This window comes from Lemur catta, chromosome 21 (assembly GCF_020740605.2).
Source record: "Lemur catta isolate mLemCat1 chromosome 21, mLemCat1.pri, whole genome shotgun sequence".
Classification (NCBI taxonomy): Eukaryota; Metazoa; Chordata; class Mammalia; order Primates; family Lemuridae; genus Lemur; species Lemur catta.
This window is the reverse complement of record NC_059148.1, coordinates 8,425,993-8,443,991: the sequence shown is the minus strand read 5'-3', so window position 1 is coordinate 8,443,991 and position 17,999 is coordinate 8,425,993. Positions and strand designations below refer to the sequence as shown.

Sequence of the window (17,999 nt, the reverse complement as noted above, 5' to 3'; positions counted from 1 at the left end):
GGAGGTCTGGCTTGGGTCCAGCCCTACCCTGGGAGCCAGGGTCAAAGCCCCCACCCCACCCCAATCCCCTAGCCCTGGCCCTTGGGGCTGGGCACAATGCTTGGGGCTCCTCCTGCTCCATCCCCCCATCACAACTCATGGACACCTGCAGTGGCTTCTTAACTGGCTCCCTGCTTCCCTCGGGTCATCACTGAGTGGTGGTCATTTTATCTGATCATGTCACACCTCAGCCCCATCGTAAAGTACCCGTCAGCCCTCCATATCTGTGGGTTCCATGTCCGTGGAGTCATCCAACTGTAGAAAATATTTGAGAAAAAAAAATGGCCAGGTGTGGTGGCTCACACCTGTAATCCTAGCACTCTGGGAGGCCAAGGCAGGAGGATCGCTTGAGGTCAGGAGTTCGAGACCAGCCTGAGCAAGAGCAAGACCCCTGTCTCTACTAAAAATAGAAATTATTTGGACAACTAAAAATACACAGAAAAAGTTAGCCGGGCATGGTGGCACATGCCTGTAGTCCCAGCTACTCGGGAGGCTGAGGCAGGAGGATCGCTTGAGCCCAGGAGTTTGAGGTTGCTGTGAGCTAGGCTGACGCCACGGCACTCTAGCCTGGGCAACAGAGTGAGACTCTGTCTCAAAAAAAAGAAAGAAAAAAAAGGATGGTTGTGTCTGTACTGAACACATACAGACTTTTTTCTTTTTATTCCTCAACAATACAGTTTAACTATTAACATAGTATTTATACTGTATTAGGTATTATAACGAATCCAGAGATGATTTAAAGTATACAGGAGAATATGTGTAGGTTATATGCAAATATTATACCATTTTATATCAGGGACTGGAGCATCCATGGATTTTGGCATACACAGGAGTCCTGGAACTGATCCCCCATGACACCAAGGGACGACTGTACTTTGGTTTGCCACTGCTGTGGGGACACAGAACAAAACTCATGGTTACCATGGCCCTTCCTAGCTCTCCTTGGTGTCTCCTTGCCCTGCCCAGCCCCACATGTCTTCATAGCAACTATGACAGCGGCAATTCCATCAGATTGAACCATGCGGAAGTGTCAGTAGTGGGCCGCCTTTGACTCACTGCATTGTTCAACCAGATGCCTGGATTGCTTTGATGCTTTCTGTAGTGGTGGCCCCACTCCTGGCTGTAAGTGCCAAGGGGCAGAGCCACAGGGCAGGGCTGTGCTTATTGCAGGCACAGAGTGCAGAGTTAAGGAGGGAATGGAGAAGGTCGCCCTGCCCTCCAACACTCATCTGATGCACCAGCCACACCAGATACACCTGGGCCTCGGAATACCGCCAGGCCCCACCCACCCAGTGTTGTCATTCTGCCCATCCCCACTGCTGCAGGAAGAGCTGTAGGCCTGGAACTGAGATATCTGTTCCTAGGAGCCCTCTTATCTTCTCAGCTGACTGCGATTTGGGGAGGGGAAACTGAGGCGCTAGTCTGGGTCACAAGGCTTGCCCAGACCATTCAGGCTTCCAGATGTGGCTCTGTCCTCCTGGCCTTCAGGCCACACTTCGTTTCTTCTTCCCTGGCCTGAGTTCCGGTTCTGGCTGTAAGACTGAGAAAGCCACATAAAGAGTCAGGGCCTCAGTGGCTATTTTTGTCCGTGAGAAAGCTTTCCTCTGTACCACGGCTTCAGAGGTAGCCTGGCAGGAAGGGAAACTGGACGTGGCTCCTTTAAGGGGTCCGCGGGGACGCGCTCGGGCTTTTGTTTGGGCGGCGGCGCGCGCGTCGCCGTCAACGCCTGCGCCTGCGCACTGAGGGCGGCCTGGTCGTCTGCGGCGGCGGCTGAAGAGTCTGGCAGAGACGCGAGTCCCGGCCCGGCCCGACCAGCACTTCGCCTCCCGGCTTCGGTTCCCCTCGGCCCGGCGCGCCCCGGCCCCGCCCTAGCCCTCCCAGTCCCTCGCGGCCCGGCCCGGGCTACCGCCTCCACCGCCGTAATGATGATGATGGCGCTGAGCAAGACCTTCGGGCAGAAGCCCGTCAAGTTCCAGCTGGAGGACGACGGCGAGTTCTACATGATCGGCTCCGAGGTAGCCCGCGGCACGCCCTCGCCCTCCCTGGGCCCGGCCCCGCGGGAGCCCCGGGGCGGGTCTGCGCGCCGGGAGCGCGCGTCTCCATTCATCGCGGCGGCGGGCGCGTGCGCGGGGCTGGGATGTGTGGGGGCGTGGCCGGGGCGTGGCCGGGGCGGCCCTGTGGCTCCCGCCCCTACCCCGGTATTCCGGGCTTCCTTGCCCTGTTCGCCGTCCGGGTGCACCCTGCTGCCAGGGCTTGGGGCACCGCGGGAGGCCGCTGGTTCCGCGCAGAGTTGGTACTGCTCCAGCCGGACGCAGAGACGGGATGTTCGGTTAGCCCTTGCGGCTCTCGGGGCCGCACTAGTGCCCTTGACTCTTTTGAGATATTGCAAATCTCACGTGCACCCCTCCCCTCAGTGCTGCTTGTGGGGTTCTGAAATCGGAATTTGGAAACCCGGGGCTTATGAGGGCTCACCCCCATTGCATTTGCTGCCTCTGAGGGTGGCAGGGGAGGTGTTTTGACCTTTGTTTACCAGTGAAGAAACAGATTTGGAGAAGGATGCTTGCTTTGGGTGGATAAGGCCCCCAGTGCCTGAGCTAGATCTTTCAGCAGTTCAGAAGCAATTGACGCTTTCGATATCTGTAAACTGATTCTGAATTGTTACAGGGGAAAGATCCTAAGGATCTTTAATCCTTAATTAGAGTGGCAGCACTTTGTTGAATCAGCTGGAACACTGACTGTAGGAAAACTCTAACTGGTGCTTCAATGGATGTTTGTTTTAAGTGTATTAACTTTTTGCAAATTGTCCCTAACTAGCCGTTTTTGGTCTAAAGGGTCCCCAGCTAGTGTATATTCCTTTTTAAAAAAATGGTGGATATACAATTCAGATGTGCAAACATCAAGCAATAGAGTCATGAGGAGGTAAGTTAAGTACCAATCCCATACAGCTTAAGCTGTTACAAAATGCCAAGAGTTGCCTCTCCTTGTAGCAGTTTTTAGTATTATACGCCAACATTTCATATTTTTTAAACTTTTGGGGGTTTTCTTCACAATTGACCATAGTGTGAATGAATAAAGCCTCCTGATGGTCACACTGAGGCTTCCAGGGCACCCTGTGATTCCTGTCTTGTGTTAGTTGTGTCAACTTACGAGACCGATGTATCAGTAGCATCAGAACTTTAGTGTTTGCGTCACATTTTCCACCAATTTTTTTTTTTTTTTTGTAGAGATGGGGGTCTTGCTTTGTTGTCCAGGCTGGTCTTGAACTCCTGGCCTAATACCAACCCCCACCCTCCCAGCCTCCCAAAGTGCTGGGATTAGAGGTGTGAGCCACCACACCTGGCTATGTATCCACCAATTTTTATAAAACAAAAAGGGCAGGATGCAATAAATTCATGTTCACATGATCACGGATGTGCTGGGGAAATGGAGCCAGTGCCCGTCCGTCTGCCGCGGCTCAGAACGGTCTCCATCGTCTGGTAGGCACCTACTTAGGTGCAGGATGCAAAAGGCAGTTGAGTAAGTAATGCTGGGCAGGTGGTTTGAAGAAAGCTTTACCTGATCTAATGGGTGGAAAAGTAATTAGTTTGGCCTTGATTCTGAGTGGGTGGTACTTTTGAAAAGAAAGCGTTCATTAGGTGGAGCAAATTTAGAAGCAACACGTAGCCAGGTGGGAAGAACCTCAGGAGGCCTGGTTTCACCCCCAAATCACTTTTCTCATGTGTATAACAAGGTGCTTGGACTAAATGGTCTCTAAGATCTTCCCCCAAACACATTTTAGATTCTAGTAAGCTAAATATAGTCTTCTCTTTCAGCCCCTCCACTCCTGGCCCTCCCTGTTGAGTGAGAGTAATAGTTGTGAGACACAGAGAGGCAGTTTGCTTTCTTGGGCCTGGCTTAACAGTCATCAGACCTTTGGAGTTTAGGGAAGGGTTCAAGATCAGACAACCATCTGTTGATATCTAGTAGCTCCTGTGACACTACTAGATGGATGCCCCGAGCCCCCTTCCCGGTGGAAACAGTTACTGCTTTCAGAGAGGTGGGCGGTGGTGGCAACACACGCAGCGCCTCCATGAAACATCTACAGAACTGCCTTGGAAGGCATTTGCAGTTGCTATGGGTGTGTTTGTCACTGTTCTCCTGCCATATGCAGGTGGCTTTATTCCTCAAGCCAGAGTCATGGAGCTAAGAGAAACCTAACAAATTGCCAAGTCCAGCATCTTCATTTTATGTTCAGGAAACCTAGGTCCACAGAGGGCAAAGGCCTGTTCAGGGAAAAGCCAAGAACGCAAGCCCAGTCTCCTAAGTTCTGAAGGGGCCTGGGGAGGGATCTAGGAGTCCTAGCGCCCTGGTGGGCCTGCAAGGTAGTCATGGGGGCAGTATTGTCATTTCTTTTCAAACACTTAATGGTGGCTCATGCCGGTAATCCCAGCACTGGGAGTATCACTTAAGGCCAGGAGTTCAAGACCAGCCTGGGTAACACAGTGAGACCCCTTCTCTACCAAAAAAAAAAAAAAGTCAAGCATGGTGGTACACACCTGTAGTCCCAGCTACTCAGGAGGCCAAGGCAGGAGGATCACTTGAGCCCAGGAGTTCGAGGCTGCAGTGAGCCATGATCACAACACTGCACTCCAGCCTGGGTGACAGAGTGACCCTTGGATGGTAATGACACACAAACCAAATAACGCTGAGGGGTCTGTGCTCTCTGTGTGGAACGTGAGTGTCTTGCTGTGGGTACTTTTCTCTCGTGTATTCAGCAGTTCTAGTTGTTGATTACATAAGTCTTTCATTAATGGAAAATGGAGAAACATTTTTATTTAATAAATATACTATGCTTGGTAGGTAAAATGAGACAAATAATAGAAGTAGTCCTTTGTAGGACGAAGTTCAGAGTTGCTGAGCATTTGACAGATGAGTAGAGACCCAGAAAAAAGGGAAGTGATTCTAGGTCATAGATGGAGCCAGCACCTGGCACCTTATGTTTTGGCCACCCCCTGCACGTGACTCACAAGTGATCAGCTTTAAAAAGTCAACGAGGCAAGGAGGTATCTTTATACAAAACTTTAGGACTGGATTTGTTTTCCTTCAGAAAGTCATACTTTCGTTGTTTGATACAAGTAAACTGAAACTGTTGTTTGGGGCAGTAATGATTTATGTAGCAGTCTGGTGATTTCCAATAAGTGCTTTTTAAACCCTTTGGAAAATTCCTTTGGTATCCCTGGTTTGAGTTTTGTTACTAAACAAAGCAACACAAGCCATGCGGGAAATTTTTTTGCGTCTGTCTAAAATTAAAAGACCTTTTTGGTGTTTATTACATCATAAAAATATCAAAGTCTTGTTCTTAAGATAAAAGAAGGTCAAGGAGGCCTTCCATTTCTGGAAAGTGCCAGAGATCATTAGTCCAAAATCAAAATAACTGAGAGTTTCTTGCTAAGCTCTGGGGCCTCCCTCTCCGGCATGTGGCCGTGCCTTTCAGAACTCGGTCCTGTCGTCCGGATGCACACATGCAGGCCAGATGTGCACTGCTGCTGAACCCTGGATATCAGCAGAATGCGTTTTATTGCTGCTGAAAGCCAGGCGCCTTGGGGCTGCCTCGAGGCCACTTGATCCCGCGGAGCCTCTGGGCCAGGACCCTCCCCTTCCGCATCTCCTGTGACCCTTATAATGAGCCTTCTTGCTTTACTCATAGGTGGGAAACTACCTCCGTATGTTCCGAGGTTCTCTGTACAAGAGATATCCCTCACTCTGGAGGCGACTAGCCACTGTGGAAGAGAGGAAGAAAATAGTTGCATCGTCACATGGTAAAAAAACAAAACCTAACACTAAGGGTGCGTCTTCACGAGGGTTTGTAAACCTGTTTCAAAACCACTCGCTTATGTCATGAAGATAAAACGTTTTCACTCCAGAGTGTCTTCACTGCAGCCTTGGCCTTAGGCAGGCAGGGAGCGTTCCAGGGGCGGGGCTGGCTGGCTTGCACAGCAGGCAGGAAAGTGGCTCCAGGGAGCCAGTGGTGTTCCCCTGGCAGGTGTTTCCAGCGGGCCCAGGATAGGAGCAGGTGCGGTGAAGACATGTTGGTCTCAAAACGTTTTAGGAATGCTGCGATGCTCTGCCGTCTGCCGTGGGCATGTCGCCATACTCATCCTCCATGCAGCCTGAGCGGTGGGTGGTGGCCCCAGCTCCCATTCCCCTCTGGGGCTTTCACCACTTGCTTTCCAGAGCACATCCATCCCATAGCACTGCACCCTGGCTGCCAGTGTGCTGGAGCTCATGTGCATGTCCCTGCTCGTCGTGTCTGTGGTGTGCCTGGGGCTTGCTAGGCGAGCCGCCTGACTCTAGAAACTAGCCTGCTTCGGGCCGTGCAGCTCTGTGCAGGGCAAAAGGATGCTCCATAGACACTCTGGGGCTCCATCGGGAGACACTCGCAGGGGACATTTGGCTATGGACACAGCATGCCCTTTGGCAGGTGCTGAAACTACTTCCCACTTGGCAATGGCGCCTTGTAGAGAGCTGCCCTGGGCCCGGGTGTGCGCGTGTGTGCATGCGCGCGTGTGCGTGTGTGTGCGTGTGTGGTGCTTCGCAGTCTGTCCTGTTCGGTTGTGTCTGTAGGTGCTGATGTGGTTTTGTCCACTGCGGGAAAGTAGTGGTTCTTTTAATGCAGGAGCCAGAGCTTCTTTTTTTATCTGCTGCTATAACGCTTCCACTCACTTGCTTAAAATAATTTCCTTTCTGTTCCCCCCCTGCCAGTGGAGCACCCGTCCCTAATGCAGTGAGTCCCCAGCTTCGCTTTCCCCCCGCAAGTCCCTGGTGGAGTCTTGGTGACTCTTGCGCGTTGTGCTTTGGAGGTACCGTCCCCATAAGTGACTGAGTTCTCCAGAAGAAGCCAGGCTGAGCCCAAAGAGAGGTAGCAGCTCTTGACTGAGGTTCCCTGGAAGAGCTAGGGGTCAAGTTGCCTAGAATCTGCCCTACTCTCCAGGGAGCACATCTGGACTGGCTCGGGGACGGCAATTCATGTTTGGTGTGAAGCAGCTATTTCCACCTCTCTGGGCTCTTGTTTTAAAAGAAAAGTATTCTTCATCTTCCATTCCATCTCCCCACCGTGCATCGTGTCATGGATTGCTGTGGTGTCAGACCTCTTCCCATTGGGGTGTTACTCTGGAGCCTTCCTTTGCCCCGAGTGAGGACCAACAGAATATGTTCTGGAGCTGAGAGTCCATGTTGGCTGTGCTGTGCTGTCGCTGCTGCCCTGAGCACTTCCTCTGCCCCTGAGCGGGGGCTTCTGGGGCAGATGAGTCCAAATCAGCCCACTGGAGGCTTTCCTCAGTCGGGCTTCTAAATAAAGCACGCAGTCCAGAGTGCCCTTTTGGAAGAGGCCAGCATTTGGCAGTAGTGAGTAGACACCTTGCTTTCCTACCTCCCGCATGCGAGGACCTTGATGTGCTGCACCCACTTGGCTGGCTGCTTTGTGCTACCACTGCCAGTAGAGTGACCCAGTGGTGTCTCTGCTTACAGATCATGGATACACCACCCTAGCCACCAGTGTGACTCTGCTAAAAGCCTCAGAGGTGGAGGAGATTCTAGACGGCAATGATGAGAAGTACAAGGCTGTGTCCATCAGCACGGAGCCCCCCACCTACCTCAGGTAACTTGTTCCTGGCCAGGACATGCTCCTGGGCCGCCCAGGAGGACTTCTCTCGTACTCAGGAGCTGGTGGGGGTGAAGTTGAACTGAAATACTTCTTAACTCTTGACCCACTGTACTTACAAATTTTCTAAGCTGGGTGTCTAAGTTTATTTTGTGTCATTGGCATTCCCAAGAAACATAAGCCAAGTTTTGGATTCTGGGGAGCGGTTAGGAATGCTTTGAGAGTAGGACTAATTTGTTAGAAAAATTAGTGGCTCAGATAAACTCACAAAAGAAACAAACAATAGATTTGAATGTGTAAAAACTTAGAACTGGCGGGGTGTGGTGGCTTACGGTTACAATCTTAGCACTCTGGGAGGCCAAGGCGGGAGAATCGCTTAAGGTCAGGAGTTCAAGACCAGCCTGTGCAAGAGTGAGACCCCATCTCTACAAAACGTAGAAAAATTAGCTGGCATTGTGGCACATGCCTGTAGTCCCAGCTATTCAGAAGGCTGAGGCAGGAGGATCACTTGAGCCCAGGAGTGTGAGGTTGTTGTGAGCTATGATGATGCCACTGCACTGTAGCCTGGTGACAGAGAGAGAGAGAGAGAGAGACCCTGTTTCAAAAAAAAAAACAAATCTTAGAACCTTTGCGAGGGCATTTACAGTAACAATTTAAAAGGCAAGTACTTGGAAAGTTACTGTGTTGTATGTAGAGTCTGTGTATCCAGATTTATGAGACTAACTTGATGCCCCAGTAGATAAATAGGTTGAGTGATAGGCCATGCCCAGAAGTACAGGGCGTAAGCAGACATAGGAAGAATGTTTGTCTTCATGGGTAATTTTAAAAATTCAAAGTAAAAATAGCAAAATAAAGAATTGGGAAGTGCAGTAGAGCTGCACATTCACACGCGCTGGGCCAGATCTGTTCTGCAGGCGGGTGCGCTCTGTTTGTGACGCATTACGACATCAAACATCTTTTTTTCCTCTGGCCTGTTCATTTCGTCCCTGGGAATTTGTCCCAAAGAAATAACAAAGTAAATCAATGCGCCCACGGTGTGTATAGAGATTCTTGTAGCGTTGTGGGTAATACTGGAGAACATGCAGTTGCTCAGTGTCCAGCCTTGGGGAAGGGACAGGTGAGTGACAGTGCGGCCAGTGGAAGGGACTAGGATGTAACCCTTATGTATTATAATTAAGCAGATTGTGTAGCAGCCCGGGGCAGGGCTCACCTGAGGGAGACGAGCAGGATGCAGGATCATACCTACCTACCTTACACTTTCAGCTGTCAAGAAAGTTTGCATTTCTCTGCACAAAACCCAGGGAGAACTAAGGGGGAGAAGAGGATTATTGTTCAGAGTGATGTGGTTGTGGAAATTAATTTCTTTCTGGGTTTTCTCTCCACTTTGCCGTTGGATTGCTCTCACGATCCTCCCCTTAGAAAGGTGGCACGCACCCAGCCGGCCGGGGCTAGAGACATGAGCTCTGCAGATTCCGTTCCCCTAGGGAATGTGGTAGAACACCAGGATGGCCAGGCCTTCCCGGGGAAGCCTCGGGAGGAAATTGTGTGCACATGGATGGCACTTTTCAGTCTGCACACGTCAGCTGGAAACCTTTTATGGGGCAGTAAACAGTTTCTTGATGGTCATGTCATGTGAGGACCAGCTGAGGGCATTGAATCCTATTACCCAGGAGGCTGGGTCTGCACAGGTGGGGGGGCAGAGGGTTGAGCAAAGTGACATTGGCTGGCTCCACACTGCTCAGTCAGCCTGACAAGGGGACTGGCACCTCCCCTTCTGTTGCAGGATAGCTCTGGCAGAGGCTGGGTGTTCCCTCTCAGGGCTCTTCGGAAGGAAGGTAGAATTTTGTGACTCAGATTCTCGGATTCCGTGTATGGCTGTGTGTTATTCACATTCACTGTGTCTGTGGTGACACATTTGCGTCACCCGCTTGAGGTGGCTACCGGACTTGGAAATGAGCGAGAGATTGCTGCTGAGACAGGGCAGGACTTGCGGCGGGGCGGGGCTCAGGCTCCAGGAGCCTAACCAGTCAGAAGAGAGGAGGTGTTCGGGATCCGTGGTTTCTAAACACAGGCCCAGCTGCGCAGGAATCGTCCGCAGAAGTTGTGAAGAATCCATATTCCGGGGCCCTGGCCCAGAGACGGGGAGTCACGTGATCTGGGTGGGACTCAGGAATTTCCTACTTAAAATTTTGCACCAAATGAGTCTGTGTGACCAGGAATAGGAACCACAGCCCAGATAGGCTATAGTGGGGACCTTGGTCTTGCTGTCCCAGCTCTTAGTCTCTGCCCCAATTGCTTCCACGGTCCCCATTTTCCCAGGCTTCTGGTGCGAGGTGAAGGCCCGTTGGAGGGTCCCTCTAGTGCTGGCTGGTAGCCCCTGTTCCTCCTGCCCCACCACAGTCAAGAGGGGGTCCCTGCCTCAGCGTCAGAGTTGCAGGTGGCCCCTGCTTTGGACGAGAAAAGAGTTAACACATTAACAAGAGTTAACACATTAACTGCCACGAGAGCTGTATTTAACTCACTCTGGTTTTGACACTGGGGCCGCGTGAAGCAGATAGAAAATCTTACTTGTTGATGTTCTTATTTGTTAATATTGACAGTTTAATTCTCAAAATGTAGATTAAATAAAAGTCAATAAATTTCATTCTTCTATTTATATTTACCTTTAAATTACACTTGAAGCCTTTATTCTATTTTTCTAATAAAACACCATGGCCCCAAGGAAAAGTTTCTGGGAACTTTGTGTGTGGCAGTCAACGTGTTAAAGGGCCCAGGGCCCGGGCAGGTTTCGCCACTTCCCCGCCCTCCACTGCCTCGTGGAAGGAAGGGCGCACGTGCTGGCTCCCCGGGTCCCTCCTTAGACGGCGCTGCTGGGCATTTGTGGTCACTTGCTCTGAACTGTCGCAGTTACTGCCGGAGCCATCTTGTGGGTGTTGGGGGCACCCAGGGGAGTGACACAGCACTGCCCTTTCTTGCTCGCATTCTTGCCGGGGACCAGGGGAATGTGCAGAGCACAGTGGAACCCGAGAGCCCACGTGTGTCCAACCCAGCCCTGGAGCCTCAGTTTAAAATATTCCTAAGTAGCTTTTGGTATTTCCTCGTAGTAAAAGCAACCTGGAATTCAGAGAAAAAAGCAAGCCCTCATGGAACCTGGGTTATTTAAATCACTTTGGGTGTCACCCCAGCTCGGCAGCAGGGTTGAACCTGCGATCGGTGTCCAAGGCTCCACTCTGGTGGCTGCTGTCCCAGGAAGCCCATCGTGCCCCAGCCGGCGTCAGGGACGTGCTTCTGTGGGAATCAGCGTGGTGTGTAGCGTGGCACGCTGCGGCTGTGGGTGAGCAGCCCACGTGTGCCCAGGGTTGTGTCTTGTATCCGCTTTGCACCCTTGTCCTCACCTGGGTGCCTCTGGGTGGCATTGAGAGCCTGGGGAGTGGACCCCTGCAGCACAGGGGTGCACAGGTGACTCCCACAGTGGCCTGGAGCCCAGCGGGGGCGTCTCTGAGCATGAACTGATGCCTAGTGGGCAGGATCGGACTCCTAGACTGACAGCGGGCGCCTTTCCTCTGTCTCCCCAGAGAGCAGAAGGCCAAGAGGAACAGCCAGTGGGTGCCCACCCTGCCCAACAGCTCCCACCACCTGGACGCCGTGCCCTGCTCCACGACCATCAACAGGAACCGCATGGGCCGGGACAAGAAGAGGACCTTCCCCCTGTGGTGAGGCCGCGTCAACGCGCTCGCTCTCTGCACGGCGTCCGCTGCGGGTCTCCAGCACAGTTTAGTCTCGTCCTCCCCGGAAAAACACTCTGCTCTGACCTGTGCCTCCTGAAAGGCCACACTGCCGCCTCCTCCTTGAACTGCCTTGTCCCAGACTTCCAGATGTCGTCTGTGGCTTTCTGCAGCCTGCCTGGCACTGCCTGCTGTCACCTCGCTGTGTTCTCCTCACTCCTCCAGCACTCAGGCCCCGGCCCAGGGGCACAGTCCTTGGGCCCGTCCTCGCCCTCAGTCTCTCAGAGCGGGCCCCAGCCAGTCTGGCGGTTCCCATGCCCGCCTGGGTTCCCTGTGGCCGCGGGAACAAACCACTGTGAACTGGGCGGCTTGAAGCAGCGCCAGTTTCTCCTCTCACAGTTCCCGGGGCCAGGAGAACAAAATCAGTTCGGGCCGACATCAGGTGTGGGCAGGGCTGTGCCCCATCCCGAGGCTCTTGGGGCAAATCAGTCCTTTCCTCTTCTAGCTCTGGTGGCTGCCATGGTCCTTGGCGTGTGGCCGCATCCCCAGTCTCTGCCTCCGTGGTCGCGTGGCCTCTGTGTGTGTGAAATCTCTCCTCCGTGTCTCTCTTATGACACTTGTGATGTAATTTAGGGCTCACCCAGATAATCTTCAGGATCCTTCACTTAATCTCATCTGCAAAGTCCCTTCTTTTGGCCATATGAGGTGACAGTCACAGGTTTTGGGGATGAGGACGTAGATGTCTTTTGGGGGCTGTTTTCAGGCTCCCAGCCCATGTTCACCTCTGCGCCCCGGCCCCCCGGCCCCCCTGCCCGTTGCCTGTGGACTTCTCCGCCTCGGCCTGCTGATCCAGCCTCCCCCGCCCAGGCCGCTTTCCCGGCTGCTCCCTCTCTGTCACTCAAACCGAGTCTCAGCTCTGGTCTCAGCGCCGCCCTACTTGGGCCCACCTGGGCCAGCTCCCCACGGCCGTCGCTGAGGGATGGCGGCTGCGCCTGCCTGGCCTCCCCGCTGCCTTCTCAGCTTCGCAGCTGGCGTGGGCCTCTTCGCTCTGGGCAGATCGTGTCTCTCCTCCCCACGGAATCCTCCAGACTCCCTGTCACACTCAGTGGAAGCTGGTGCCACCACGGCTGCCGCTCTCTGCCCCTCTCACAGTACCCGCCTCGCTATGCTGGGCCGCCCAGGGCCTCTGCCGAGGTCGCTTCTCGCCAACATCTCCAAGGCTCACCCGTCCTCCCTCCTCCACTTTTTCTTTTTCTCCTTCCCTCCTTCCCTCCTCCCCTCCCTCCCATCTGCTTCCCGCCTCCCCTCCTTTCCTTCTCTCTCTTTTCCTTCCCTCCTTTCCACCCTCCTCCCATCCCTATTTGAGTGTCGCTTCCCGCTTTAGGATGGCCACTCCTGCCCCTTTTCCTGTCCGCGTTTCCCAGGCATCCGTGCCCAGCACCCAGTGTGTTTCCCTCCCTGTGTGTCGTCCGCCTCCCAAGCTCCCGAGGGCTGTCCTCAGCCGTCTCCATGCTCCCAGACACCCCTAGGCCTCCCCTGGCCCCCGGGCCGCTCTCAAGGGCCTGCCCGCCCATCTCTTCCCGCTCTGTCTTCCCCAAATACTCAGTTCCCTTGCTTAGTGTCCCCCTGGGGCTTCCTCAAGGCAGAGGCCAGGTTCCACAGCCTGTGGGCACTTCGACACCACCAGCTTTGCAGTGTCTCCTGGGACTGCCCCCCACATGCTCCCCGGACTCTGCGCTCTGCCTTCAGGGGTCTGTTGATGCTCCTTCAGCAGTTCCCTCTTCCTCCTGCCTCTCAGCCTTTGCCGGAATGTTTCCTCTTCTGGAAATGCCTTTTTGCTTTCCCACAGCTTTCTGTGAAAGTCCTGCCTGCTTTCAGGCTTGACTCTCCCTTTGCAGTATCTCTAGGTCTTGTTCCAGCGCTGCCCGGGTCAGCAGCTTCCCGTCCGTTCCCCGTGCGTCTGTGAAGTACGCAGTTCTGCCCTTTTGCAGCATTTGCCACAGACAGGCTGGCACTTGTCATTTGAAGCTCCTCCTGCCCCCACTGAACTGTGGCTGTGCTGGCCTGGTCTGTGCTGCCTCAGATGTTAATTGACAAGTGGCCTTTCCCCCTAGCCAGGGTGGCAGTGACCCCTGGTGCAGAGACGAGGGGAAAGCTCGCATCCCTGGGCCCTGGTGCTCCGGCTGACCATTGCCCTTTCACTTTCAGCTTTGATGACCATGACCCAGCTGTGATCCATGAGAACGCGTCCCAGCCTGAGGTGCTGGTCCCCATCCGGCTGGACATGGAGATCGATGGGCAGAAGCTGCGGGACGCCTTCACCTGGAACATGAATGGTAGGAGGCGTCCCGTCTCTGCTGGGCCCAGCTGTCCCCTCCCCTAACGCGTTCTGTCCTAACGGTCCCCTGGCCAGCTGCCTGCCTGGCAGATACTGGACCTGACATTCAGGGCACCGTGGTGCGGTTTCGGAAGGTGCGGACAGCGGGTTTGGTCCTGGTTCTGCTGCTGTTCCCCGTGGGCTGGGTGTGTGCGCTTCCGGCTCCTTCCTTCCCCTTGAGGTCGGGTGGTCCAAGGGGCCTGGCATGGCAGGACGACAGTCCAAGTGGCTCGGGTGAAGACGACAGTGCCTTTCAGACCTGCTTCAGCCACCCAGCCCCGCACGCACGTCCGCTTCAGCCCCGTTGCCACCCGCTCTTGATTTGTGGCTGTGCCCTCCCTGGCCTCCGCCCCCGCCCTCACTGCTCTTCCCGCTGGGTGTCCTTGCACTGCAGGTCCTGGCCCAGACACCGTCTCTCCAGGCTCTTCCCAAGTGTAACTCCCTGTGTGCAAATGTAGACAGAAAGGGGAGAAGGTACATGCCCAGGGTGTTGTGTGTGCTTATCCCGTCTGGGAGGGAGGGTTATGCATGTGTTTATTTTCTTCTTTATTTTTTCCTAAGTATGACAGAATTTTTATAATGAATATATTATTTTTTATTATTATGTCAGGATATTACAGGGGTACAAATGTTTAGATTACATTTATTGCCTTTGCCCCGCCCGAGTCAGAGCTTTAAGCATGTCCATCCCCCAGACGGTGCACACCGCACCCATTAGGTGTGAATATACCCCTCCCCTTATCCCCTCCCCCACCTGCCCAACACCCGATGAATGTTACCACTGTATGTGCACATAAGTGTTGATCAGTTAATACCAATTTGATGCTGAGTACACGTGGTGCTTGTTTCTCCATTCTTGTGATACTTCACTTAGTAGAATGGGCTCCAGCTCCATCCAGGATAATACAAGAGGTGCTAGATCATCATTGTTTTTTGTGGCTGAGTAGTACTCCATGCTACACATATACCACATTTTATTAATCCACCCGTGGATTCATGGCCACTTGGGTTGTTTCCACATCTTTGCAATTGTGAATTGTGCTGCTGTAAACAGAACATATCATTTATATTCAGACAAAAAGCAGTAAATATCATTTTAACTTTATTTTATTTTAGAGATGGGGTCTTGCTGTGTTGCTTAGGCTGGTCTCAAACACCCGGCCTCAAGCGACCCTCCCACCTCAGCCTCTGAGTAGCTGGAATTACAGGCACTCAACACCACACCTGCTTTATCATTTTTAAATGCATAAAAGTTTAAAATCATCAGAGTCTCACCACCCTAATAATATTCAGATTCTACCTTTTCACTGCTAGTTATTTCCACATGCAAATATTTTTAACATAGTTGTCATTATAGTACAAGTATCTTTTTATTTTTCTTCACTTTTAAGTATCTTCATGGTTTCTTTGGTCTCCATAAGTGGTGCAGAATTTTCTGTGGGTTCGAGGTGCCTTACTTTGCTAAAACTCCCCCTGCTGTGGACGGCCCGTGGCTGACAGCATATTTGCTTGCAGCATTTTCTCCCAGAGGAGATTTCCTGAGGGACAGTGTGAGTGGTTGTTGATGTGTGGTTGCCTTGAGCTTTCTGGAAGGATTAGGTTTCTTCCCTTGATCATCCCCAGGCACTTGGTGTGCCAGGCCTGAGTCCAAGGGCCTCTGCCCAGTCCTGGGAACGAGGTCTGAGAGCCAGGTACCTGCCCTCTGGGGCCCCCAGGTTAGCTGGTGAGAGGGGACATTGGTGGGGGAGGGACACCGGTGAGAAGATCCAGGAGATTGTACCGAGTGATGACAGGGCAGATACAGTTTGCTGGTGACGCCGCAGCACGTGGACAGGACAGCCCATGGGTACCAGGCCACCACCAGGCCACCACCAGTGCTGCACATTGCCTGTTATCTTTGCTGACTCCCCCACTTAGCTGGCTCGCATCATGGTTACTTGTTAATTCCTCTCTCCCTGTGCATTTCAACCTTTGAGGTCAGGGAGCTTCTCTGTTGCTGCTTTTCTCGTAGCACTTTGTGTAGGATCTGGCCAGTTGTTCACATGGAATCGGTACGTGTGTTGTCTTGTTACTTTTCTTTCAGCAGCACGTAGAAAGTTCTGTTTATTTGTAACCCCACCCTGTTCCAGAAGGGATGTAACACAGCTTACGTGAGGACACCGGCTACAGAAGACTAACGCAAATAGAAAAGGCGTGGGTAGGAAAAACCGGGTAAAGGAGCAAACGGACCCGGGCGCTGCGCGGGGAAGCCAGCACCCTGCTGCCTGCTCGGGTCGCAGTGGGTGCACGTCGCGGCGAGGTGGGCAAGGCTCTCAGCCTTTCAGAGCCCGGCAGGACGAATCGTGAGGGTTGGTTCCACGGTTCTCGGTTCTCGGTGTGGGCAAGATCAGCGGCAGCCTGTGGCTCCACAGAAGCAGAATCACATAGTACTTCGATCTCAGAGACCCTTTCCCCACAGCCCGCATGAAGAGGACACGCTGTGATGTGACAAAGACCAGCATCATCCATGAACTCCACTGGGAGCTTTGCTGGCCTGGTCCTCATAGGAGTCCTCACGTAAAATGCGATCCCCACTGCATGCAGTTTAGTATAAACACGTAGAGGACCAAAACAGCGCTGTTCTGTGGACTCTTGCTCCGCCCTGGGTGGTATTTAGCACGTGTGAGGGCCGTGATTCTTAAGTGGTGGTTAGCAGGCCACGCCACCGTTGCTACTGATTTCCTGTTCTTAGTCATATCTAATTTACTTTGAAATTTCAAATAATCTTAAAGGTGGGCATGAGAGGCTTTATCACAAAGGAGTTTCAAAATGTGAAGTAGCATTACTTGAGAAGCGTGAATGAACTGTATGGTCTTCAGGCCATCCTTAGTAGCCAGGATTTTCCCAGACAGGCTCTTGGAAGGCATCAGTTTGTAATGAGTTCAAGGTTAGCTTCTCTGAAAAGGACTTGAAGTGGAGCTTCTCTGAACTGCTGGTTCTGAAGTAAAACAACTTACCTATAGGGGAAAGGTAATTATGAACAGAATGACAGTGGGTTTCTCATCAGAAGCCATGGAGGCAGGAGGAAGTGGCGTGATATTTTTCAAGTGCTGAAAGAAAAGCGCTGTTAACCTAGAATCCTATACCCAGTGAAAATATCCCTCAGGAATAGAGAGGGAATCAAGGCGTTCTCAGGTGAAAGAAACTGTCACCTGCAGACCTGCCCTAAAAGAATGGCTCAAAGAAAGGAAATGATAAGAGAAGAAACTTGGGAAGGAGGAAAACATATAAGCAAAAATGTAGATCCATAAAACAGGCTTTCCTTCTCCTGTTTGATTTTCTAAATTATGTTTGACAGTTGAAACACAAATTATAACACCATCTGATGTGGTTCTAAATGTATGTAGAGGAAAGATTTAAGATAATTATATTATCAATGAGCCAGGGTAAAGAGGTATAGTGTGGTAAGGTTTCTTCCCTTGAATTGGTAAAATAAACCAATAGACTAATAAGTTATGCATATATAGTGTAAGACTTAGAGAACCACAAAAAATGCTATACAAAGAGATACCCTCAAAAATACTGTAGAAAATGAAAATGGAATTCTAAAAAGTGTTCAAGTAACCCACAGGCAGACAGGAAAAAGAAAACAGAGAAAAAAACAGAAAATAAAATAAAATGGCAGACTTAAGCCCTAACATGCGAATACTTACCAGTCAGAAGATAGAGATTGGCAGAATGGATGTTTTTTAAATGACTGAACTATATGTTATATTCAAGAAAGTCATTTGAAATATAATGAAGTAAGTAGGTTGAAAGTAAGAAGATGGAAAAAGATCTAAACACTAACCAAAGGAAAGCAGAAGTGGCAATGTTAGTATCAAGTAAAGCAGACTTCAAAGCAAAGAGAATTACCAGAGACAGAGGACGTTAAATAATGATAAAAATGTCAGTCCACCAAGAAGACATAGCCATTGTAAATATGTATGCAGCCGCAACAGGGCTGGAAAATATGTGAAGCAAAGCAGATGGAGTGAAAGGAGAAACAGACAAATCCACAGTCATATTAGAGACTTTAACATTCCTTTCTCAACAACTGGGCAGAAAACCAGCAAGATGACTTAAGCACTCAAAAACACCATCAACCCAAAGAATCTAACATTTATAGAAAACTGCAGTGTGGTCAAATATGCATTCTTTTCAAGTGCTTATGGAACGTATACCATGTGAGCCATATCAT

At 51.7% G+C, this 17,999-nt stretch overlaps 1 protein-coding gene across 2 annotated transcripts in view; it reads left to right on the top strand.

Annotated features, from left to right (window-relative positions):
- Window positions 1-1,734: 1,734 nt before the first annotated feature.
- SMARCB1 (SWI/SNF related, matrix associated, actin dependent regulator of chromatin, subfamily b, member 1) overlaps window positions 1,735-17,999 on the top strand; it is a 37,094-nt gene continuing 20,829 nt past the window's right edge. Inside the window, exons 1-5 of one of the 2 annotated variants that reach the window (XM_045535087.1) lie at window positions 1,735-2,054; window positions 5,726-5,837; window positions 7,546-7,675; window positions 11,254-11,391; window positions 13,612-13,739. In XM_045535087.1, the coding sequence (XP_045391043.1) occupies window positions 1,962-2,054; window positions 5,726-5,837; window positions 7,546-7,675; window positions 11,254-11,391; window positions 13,612-13,739 (601 nt within the window). In that variant the 5' untranslated portion in view covers window positions 1,735-1,961. Of the gene's footprint in view, window positions 2,055-5,725; window positions 5,865-7,545; window positions 7,676-11,253; window positions 11,392-13,611; window positions 13,740-17,999 lie in introns of both variants that reach the window. The other variant, XM_045535086.1, reaches the window with a different exon arrangement.